This window comes from Protobothrops mucrosquamatus, unplaced genomic scaffold (assembly GCF_001527695.2).
Source record: "Protobothrops mucrosquamatus isolate PMUCROS unplaced genomic scaffold, P.Mucros_1.0 scaffold_177, whole genome shotgun sequence".
Lineage (NCBI taxonomy): Eukaryota > Metazoa > Chordata > Lepidosauria > Squamata > Viperidae > Protobothrops > Protobothrops mucrosquamatus.
In genome coordinates this window covers 3,287,894-3,298,083 of record NW_015386253.1, presented here as the reverse complement: position 1 = coordinate 3,298,083, position 10,190 = coordinate 3,287,894, and the positions used below count along the sequence as shown (strand labels likewise).

The 10,190-nt window shown below is 34.9% G+C and overlaps 1 protein-coding gene across 1 annotated transcript; it reads left to right on the top strand.

Moving 5' to 3' along the window:
• Positions 1–416: 416 nt before the first annotated feature.
• On the top strand, positions 417–6,985 carry BFSP2 (beaded filament structural protein 2). The gene is made up of 7 exons (XM_015822649.2): positions 417–896; positions 2,092–2,174; positions 2,383–2,539; positions 3,508–3,669; positions 5,111–5,242; positions 6,035–6,252; positions 6,859–6,985. Exons 1-7 carry the CDS (start codon positions 441–443, stop codon positions 6,983–6,985), a joined length of 1,335 nt encoding a protein of 444 aa, XP_015678135.1. The 5' UTR covers positions 417–440.
• Positions 6,986–10,190: the final 3,205 nt, after the last annotated feature.

Here is a 10,190-nt window from a genome sequence, read left to right as displayed (position 1 = left end):
CACAGTTGTTGGCCTCCACTGTACCAAACTGTTCCTGGCAGCCTGTCAGATAACTACTGCTGTTGGGGGAACAGCACATTAACACTGAAAACCTGACTCTAGCAAAACTATTTACACTGGCTGAAATCAAGTGAGCCAAATGTTTAAATGCACAGAGAATTCTTTGTTTTCCCCTCCCCATCTACAATGGCCCTCTACCGCATTGTCTTTGCTGCATGGTGCTCTTGTAGCAGATTTCTCATGAAATAGATTGCTGACCAAGTGAAATGGCCCAAACAATTGTTCTAACAAATATGCCTGAGGTAGGCAGCCCCAAACAATGAGAAATGTCCCAGAAATTTAGGAGAGAGCACTTTGACAGATTTCTATGAATATGTGCAACATCAGAGGCGCAGGGAAAGGAAAGTGAATCATTTAGTGCAAACCTTCTGAAGTACAGCATGTCCTTACCCAGAAGCAGGGCATCCTTTGCGGAACATGAACCCTCAACTTCTACTGAGGAAAGGTCAGTGCCCATAAGCCATAGATTTAGTATTAGCAGAGGAGGAAGCCTCTTAAGACCATCTGCTGCTTACATAGGTATTGTACCTATGGAAAGTGTAAGCAGCCTGGGCACACGGATATCCCGCAGAGCCCTGGGGATAAGCAGTGTCTTCTTACAAGGTCTTCATAGTTCTTGTACAACCATACCACTATCCCAAGGAATGGAAAAAGAACGAAGCCTATCTTATGAGAATATGAACAGATGCTTGGTGGATTACATTGAAAAGGTGAAAACTTTGGAGCAAGTCAACCAGGAACTTGAAGGACATATCCGTGCTTACCTGAACAAGAAATCTTCCAGCGACGGTAAATGGGGATCTCTGAGGGAGAGCTGGGCAACCATTTACCATCAAGTAAGTATGAAAATTTATGGCAAGAACAAAACAATGAAGCATTTGTTAACCACAGCTAAATTCACCAAATTCATCTATATTCTGATGAGGCTACTTAAGCGCAAACATACACTACATTTTCTCCTACCTGATACATTTTAATTTAATTTTCATAAAATAAATTCTATTATTTATAGTGTATGTTGCAATATTCAAATTAAGTTTGAGCATTGCCATAAGGGATCTATGTTTTTACTCCTTTATTTAGGGCATCACCTGACCCCTCCCCCCCAATTCTGAGTGTTTCACAAGAAAATATGAAAAAATGAAGAGTTGCTTCATTTATACACTTACTGTATATAGCCTTTTTACCAGCTTGATTCTATGTGTAATGAAAAAAGTGAGATTTTCATTATATTCCCATCCTTGTCACATTTTAGAATTACAATTTTGTTTAGGAAATAGAGACATTTCTCTGATCTCCAATGAACTAATCAGTGAAATTTAATATCATCCAAAGCATAAGTCCTCACAGCATAGGGAAGCCTCGTTTGCAAGTGCCCCACAACTGCTTTCAAAACCAATTTCCACCTCTGGAAACCTAATCATACAAGTACAATATGTGAGAGCTATCATGTTATTGGCTATCCACTCATTTACTAATGGTAAACGTGTCCAAAAAAGCTAGCAGTGTATATGAAATAATTACACATTTCAAACGTACACACAAATATATTTCTGGAGATTAAAAAAAAAACAGGGGAGGGGGTTGGTTCTGATAGATAAGATCTCAAATATGTTTTCTGGGGAAGTGCCAAACTCCTGTGAGATATGTCAACATTTGAGTTTTTCTTTTCTTTTTACATTTTGGGATCTGCAGTCATCATGTAGGAATTATCATATATAATAAGAGAGGAATTACATCTTATCAAAAATACAGTGCACGGGAAACGTGCTGGCAATGTATAGGACATATAAAAGCTATTTTAAATAATTTCAACAACAAAAGTGCCATGCAGCAAGTTATTGTTAGTGGTTCACTCTGAAGATTCATCCATTTTTTTTCATTCTACACTGCCGTCAGGAGAACATTAAGTCATATCTATGCAAGCACCACATGAGTTAAGATGTTATTCTAGCACTTAGTTCCATCCGTATCCAATTTTGGATACAGGCTGTATATTTTGTTTACATTTGACTCTTTAAATTGTTATAGGTAGGGGATGCAGTTCTGGAAAATGCCCGCCTCATGTTACAAACAGAAAGTATTCAAGCATGTGCTGAAGATGTTAAAGACAGGTAACATTAAATTAAAAGTAAATATATATATATATATATTTCAATATTTAAAAAACAAAAGAATTGTACTTTAAATAATAGCTGAGGAACTGGAATTCAATCCTCCTCATTAATAGAATGCAACTATGACTTCAATAACTGGTAGTTCTTCATGCCAAAAGTCTAAACTTTGTGATATTATTTTCTCATAGTCTCATTTATACTGCAGGTATGAAAATGAGCAACCATTTCGAAAGGCAGTGGAAGATGAAATTAACTCTCTGTATAAAGTAATTGATCATGCTAATTTGACTAAAGTAGACCTGGAGAGTCAGATAGAAAACAAGAAGAAAGAACTAGCTTTACTGTCAAAGAATCATGAAGAGGTAAATCAATTCTGAGAAACAAAGCATGATATGTATTCTACTTCTATCTAAACAAAAGATGGAAATCAATTTTATATATTTTGATACCAGAATTTTAATGCCATCAGTAAGCATTTTATCATTTTGTAATAATATAATAATCTATGGGTTCTCACTTCATTTCTGCACACCTACCTACATCGATGAAAGTCTATAATATATAGCATTAGAACCAATAGCTGAAAAACACTTTATAATAGACATTACGAAATCTCTACTTTCTTTTGTGTTCATGTTTGAAATTTCTGGGTTCTCCTTAGTAATTGTACTAAGTTCTGTTTTTTCACAGAACATCATGGAAAATAACAATGGCTATTAGCAGTACAGTATATATTCACTATCAGTCGTACAGCTTTCACCATCATGGTTCTAAATATCAGTGGTTATGGAATCCAAACATTTTGGAGTTCCCAGAGAGATCTAGCTATCCATTATGGGAACAATGATAGATTAGATGGGTTTTCAATCTGTACCAGAAGGGCTTTTTTATGTACTTATGAGTATCAAAAATGTAATCATGTACTGGATTTAAATAAAAACTTTCAAAGCAATGCTAGCTATCTGAGCCTATAGCACAGCCCTGTGATGTTTTATTAGACTGACAAAAATTAAATTATTTTGCAAATCATCCATTAATTTAAGACACTCTTGAACATTGCTTGTTCTCAAGAGAAATATATTCATAGTCACCCCTTAAAGCCACAATCAAGATTTTTATGTTTCTATTAAATTCTTACATATATTATGAAATACAGGATTAGCTGAGGAATAGCTCTTTCAACACCTTACTATAGAGGCAAATGCATTGCATAGTGACAAAGTTGCATCAAATCATAACTGCTCTGGCTTTCATTACAATATGTGCTTCACTTCATTATTTTATTTATTTAAATTAACTGGTCATCTATTTGTAACAACTTTATTTTCAGGATATCAAAATGCTTTACAAACAGCTTGCTTTATCACCACTGGAAGAATTAGAAGCCTCCACTGGAATTAGCCTGGATGACATTTTGAAGAAAATCCAGATACAATGGGAGAAAAATATCGAACAAAACCATGCTGAGACTGGTATCTTGCTCCATGCTAGGGTAAGCATGGAACAAGCTAAGATCAGCTGTAAGAGTGAATTTCAAATTCTTTTAGGTCAATTAAACATAATCAAACAGTATACAGTTTAAGGTTTTTGAATTCTGCACAATTATTCAGCAAAATTGTAAATAAAACCAAGAATGCAGCAGAAAATAATAAAAGAAACACCAGGCCCAAAGGGTTTGCATTTGGTCCAAGGCATATGTAGAAGAGGACAAAAAGTCATGCAATGCATTTAAAAAAAGGACAAGCCTTCAAGCACATGGTTGCAGCTGCCATTTTGACTTTTATTGTAATCCTCATTGTGGATGTCCCTAACTTGGTAGGTAAAGTTGTAGACATTCAAATTAGGCTCTTTGGATGCTCTTTGATAGTTGCAAATTGCAACTAGGATTATCTTCATTCTCTGCTAGGGTGAAGAAACCTAGCAAGTTTCAAATTGTCAAATGGAACAAAAATTAGTGTTAAGTAAAAGAATGGAAACTCCCAAAGCAATTGTGAATTGGTTACAAAAAAAAATCAAAAACATTTATCAGGCTAATCTGAAGATCAAGATATGGGAATCTTTTGAGTTCTCCAGAATTGTTCACCAATAGAATTAATATATGCTATTACATTATTTTGATTTCTAGCAACCACATAGTTTTTCTCCACAACGCTTTATCCCTAAGCAGTTGTTTCAAGTCTCCCAATGGTCAAGGTCAGTGTAACTGAGTCATCCTCTTCATCCCTTATCTTCCCCCTTTTCCAGCATTAGAGCCTTCTCCAGAGAGCTGGATCTTTGTGTGTGTCTAAAGTAGGATAGAAGATGATGACAAAAAGTTGGATGCTGTTGAAGCCAAGGAAATTAAGAAATGTATGGCACCTCTATGTTCACTGGGTTGGCTCCTGCCTACAATAGCCATAGTTACAATATAACTTTATGGGTCAAATTATCTCACCGGTATCATCAGTTTTAGTGGGATTGAAGTGAGGCTAGTATAATCTAGATTTAACCCAGTTGGGTGCTTCTACATTTTAACGTAATGCTATTCATTATTAGGACTGTGCAATGCTTCCGATTTGATTAGGAAGAGATGTTTCAGAATACATGGAGTACAAATGTAGCCTTCGTCTGTGACTCATGAGAACAACCACATTACTGAAAACAAGATACAGCCACTGAAATAAATTATAGATGCAGTGTTTACACACATACAAACTCAGCACTTCTTCCTAGCAATCTGAAGCACTACTCATTAGCTCATTAGTAATAATTTTTATTTCCATTTTCTTCTGACAATGTTTCTATTCAAGAATTATATTTATTTATGTTAATAATTAAAAAGCTGGATCTAAAACCTCAATAATTTTCCTTTAATTTTTCTCTAATATACTTATGTAGAAGAGACTGGAAAATAAAGCAATGTTTTTCTGTTTATCGCTGTTATATCTTGTCAGCAATCCACAGAAACAGTGCCTGCTGTACAAACACAAGATGCAGAGTTAGCTGAATCCCTAAGGGCAGAGTTTCATGAAACAGCTTGCAAAATTCAAAGCCTGCAAGTAGAGACCGAATCACTGAAAACACTGGTAAGTTAGGGACCAAGCGTCTCTTTCTGGAAAAAATCACTGACCTGGTTCACATATTATATTATTAAGTAGCCAGTTTAGGAAAAGAATACACAGGTCTTATTAGAGATCTGGACTGATCTCTTCCAGAGGATTTTTCAAATTAACTGAAAAATGCCCCTTGGCTAAAGATATAAAAAGATATTTTATAAATAGTATCCCCTCACACCTAGAATGACCATTTTATTTTGAATTCCCACATGTTCTTAAAATATCAAATGCCCCCAAAAACTTGGGGGCTTCTAGACTAGTGCATTCTTAATAAACAGCTGTAAACTGTTTACTATCAAACAACTTTCCGAGTTTTTACAAATTATTAACTGAAACCCATTTTCTGATAAAACAGTAATTATTATTACTAAATTATCTACTTTTAACTTGAAACAATATCAATATTTTGGAATGCACTGTGGTAATACAGAGATAATACTGATATCATTCAGAAAAATACTTTTGACTTTTTACCAAAATATTGAGAGCACAATATTAGCACTATTTAAATGCTCCTGATCAGTATTTATTTTGATGGCCAAATAATCTCTTTGACTGGAATTCTTTAGTCTGTGCACAGCAGATATTTTGTAGGAATAATGTATTAGTATCTTTTTCTTCTAGAAATTCATATACCGTATACCTGAGAGGAGGATTCTCTATTTGAAAAACTAATATGTATGGATTTAATAATTGTATCTCTAAAGACAGAAATTCAAGAAATTTAATGTTCAACATTCTATGGTTATTTTGTCTTTACAGAAGAGAGGCTTAGAAAACTCTCTTTATGATGCCAAGCACTGGCATGACATAGAGCTTCAGAATTTAGGCTCTGTCATTGCCAAACTGGAAGCAGAAGTAAGAGAAATCCAAGGAGAAACTGAGCAACAGCAAAGAAATCATGAAACTCTATTGTCCATTAAAACACAACTCGAATCAGACATTGCTGCATATCACTGCCTTCTAGAGAAGGAAAGCAGGTAATTCTTTTTCACGAGTGAATTATTTTGTATGAGTGAGAATTGTGTGTTGAATTTACATAGCAGCATCTCTGGGCCCAAGGAAAGAGGGAAAAATCAGAGTAAGCTGATTCAGAAAGAAAAAAAAAGCTGAATATTCCTAGTTGTGGTTTACATTAATACAAAATGGTAAAATTCCTGGTTTGCCAATATGCTTCTTCTACCAGCACCTATTCTACGGGAGGGATGAGGACATCGTTCAAAACTAAGTCAGTCCCTCCAGCTGATGGGATCTTAAAATAAACCTCTCCCCCACAGCGACTCTGCATTTTCTGCTCTTTATTGAAAAAGGAAAACTGAAGTGTGATGAAATGCCATATCAAGGGGTCTTGCCATCTTTTGTAATCCATATTCTCTTGTTAACATTTTTGAGCTTCCACTGAGATCATTATGTGTAGCTAGTGCCATTTTGGTTCTTTGCTCCAATAATTGGATTTCTGTGTAATAAAATCCAAGCAGTTTATTAATAATTAAGAACCTATCCCAAATACTATTTACCAAATAGGAATTCAGTTATTCACACACTTTATTCATATATTAGCTTTCTCCAACTTGATGTCTCTCTAGATTGCAAACATTGTCAGCTAATGGTTCAGTTTGTTCAAAGTCAAGCCTACAGTACAGTAGTACTTTATCAGAGCAAAAAATAGAGGCAGCTGCCAAACTATCAAACTACAATACCAATCAATCCTGATTAGTGTCCCCAATAAATTTAGAAAGCACCAGATATATGGTATATATTACCGAACATCTAATTGCGTTTCCCTGTGTAGTAACTATAGTTAAGAAAATATTTTGCTCATCTGGTCTTTAAAATTAAAACTAAAATTAGAAAATTATAATATTTTAATAAATTAGTAGCATGTTGCATTTGCAATTACCTACTCTGTAAATAAAAAGCATCAAGTCCAATTTAGTAACTTTATTTGTATTCTAACATTTATTCAGCCCTTAAAACTATGATAAAAGTATTCTTCATTGTCTCAGATTAGGTGACTATCCTGTTTATGGCATAGTTCTTACTAATCATTTACATAAATATAAGGGCATATGGCTCCTAAGGGACCCCTGATTATCTCAGTGGATTTTCAAAATTAGTTTTTATTGAATGATACCTTCTGAGATAGCCACATCTGGTAATTTTCCAACAGTCCTGCGTAAGATCTTGTGAAATTTCTGAGAGCGAAATCTTTCTCATAGTGGAAAATTTATGAGATTTAAGAGAACTCTTAAAGCATCTGCATGTGAGTTTATTGTACACAAATCTTGAATGAGACCATTAAAATCTTAAAAGAATAAAAATTGTTTTATTTTATTTTTTAAATGGCATCAATGTCATTGAACAATAATGGTATTCCATACCTAAAAAGTTTGCTAACTCTTGATACAAATCCATACATATACAAAATGTATCTGTGTACTGTAATTTTCTTATTTTTTCTTGCTAACATTAATCAATAATTTTGCTTTGTTAATAAGTTGTTAACAATTTGTTATCTTTTAGGAAATAATAACATGGCATTTTTTGCATTTAACTTTCAGCTGATCTCTTACTCGTCAGAAGACAATTATTACCATTCAAAGGAAAGTATCTTATTGGCAAGTGTTCATGGAAAACATGACAATAAAATTTCTTTGATTTGCTAATCTAAGCAGGCCAACTTGCCTATTATATTAAATGCCCTAAATGACTGCTTTGCATAAAAAGTATAATTGAATAAAATATTAGGTTCAAGTACTGCTGTCCAATTTTTTTTAAAATACTGAGCAACTAAAATAATTCTACAATTTTATATATGTAACTTGGAAATTGTATTCCAGTGATCATAGTGGGATTTACTTATGTTTTAAAGGAACAATTGAAGAATCAGACTGGCAGAACAGTATAATCTAAATTGTATTTTTGTAGAACAAGCTTTGTGCACTATGCACTTGAAAGATTTTAAGCTAACCTTGTAAGTTTCTTTGGAGTTTGTCTATTTGTTATTGATTGCACTCTCCAAGAATGTGAATATTTTCTAGGCTACCTTTTCTGTTTAGTCTTGAATAATGATCTCAATATAGCCCTAAACTACTAGCAAGTGAATATTTTAGACTATCCTTAGCCAAAAACACAACTATTTTTTTAAATTAAAGACTGTTTGAGGGAGCATACTGAATCATATCTCAATACTGAAAATGGTTTTACCTCTGTCCTCACTGCAATTTTCTAACTTAAATTTCATATATATATATAAAAATCACAATAGTATATATACTCTTTGCTGGCAAAGAGAGGAGGAGACCCTGTGGCTTGGTGGTTGAATCACTGCCTAGTATGTAAACTGCCCAGGTTCGAATCCCATAAAGGGTATGGCTAACTGATGAAAGCAGAACAAGCTAGAAATGGCCATCTTAGGGATCCAGTATATCCTAGAGATTTTCTCCTGTGGAGTAAGTAGTAATTTTGCAGAAGAGTGAGTATTCAGATAATGCAGAGATTAATGTTTATTTCCCCTTTCATGATCCCAATCCAATTCAGTATTCTTCCGTCCACTGAAGCTGTGAAGTTTCAAAAGTAATGATATGCAAAATGTATTCCCCGAGAAGAATGGTCTGGAGAATTCCAGAATGTTCCATTTAAAGAAAAGTATATTTTGCACAACTCTTTAAAAAATAGATCATTGCATTAGAAATGTATTTAATCTCAATTCATTTGAACTAAGAAAGAATTCCCTGGAGCAACATTTAAAAAATGTTGGCCAACATCTAGAAAAGAGCGTGTGAAATAAGAGTTCTTCCAGGAACCAGGGGCTTCAAATCCTAACACAGGGGCGAGTTGGGAGGGATGTTATCATTTCTGATCATGCGTCAATCTGACATACTTTTATCATTCCAAGCAAAGAGATCTGTAATGTTATAAAACTAAATAGGTCCATTTACAGATAGAATTTCATGGTTCAACTCCTTATTTCCCTCTTGTTTTCCTTTTGTGATTGTGATGGTCAAAAGAATAAATTGACTTCTATAATGGTAAGTAAAATTTTTACAAATACTGTACATTTTACGGTTAGCACCCAAATCTTACTTAAAATACATGCTGTAACTTCAATTCACAATATTACTTTAGGTAATAAAGAAGTTTTTAAATCAACATAACTTGAGATCCTTACACACACACAATATTCTAAGTAACTGAAGTTGCATTTAACATAGTATATTTTAATCAATATTTGGAACTAAGCCGTGCCTCTACAATACATCATGGCAGGATTCAGTGTTGTAGCTTTATTGCTGTGCATTGTAATAAGACCTTAAAACTGCTAATGATTTGGAGCTAAGCCCTTGAAATTCATTTTGCTGGTAATGCTGAAGGGAACTTTCCTGTGGGATACAAAACGCATGAGAAAAAGCAATTAGAAAGCTTATTATCTGACTACAGGCGGCTCCAAACTTAAGTCACGAAGATAATTAAAAGGAGAACCCTCTGATGTCATAAGTCAGATTTCCGTGACCTTTGCCGTCTACTGTCGTCCGCGCTTCGGAGAAGTCACTAGAAGTAAAGTCAAATTGCGCAGACTCCTTTCCCGCCTCATAGCGCATGCCCCTACTAAGCTCCGCCTATTTTACGCGAACGAATCATTTCTCAAAAATTCTACTGCCCCTACGCATGCGCGCTAAATAATTCACCCGCAGGAATTCCTAACGTTCACTGCTGCCGGCACTCACTTTGCTAGACGTACGTCGGTTCCTCCCCGCACCTTTTGATTGGCTCCAAGACTCTTAATTTCTTTCAGCGGGTTGGTCGGCGGAAGGACAAATGCATGCGTTCTCCCGCCTTCCCGCTCCGATGCCCAATAAAGTGGCTCTTTGCGTGCTACGTTAGAAAAGCTCTGCTCTTGACGGCGCCCCTCCCTCTC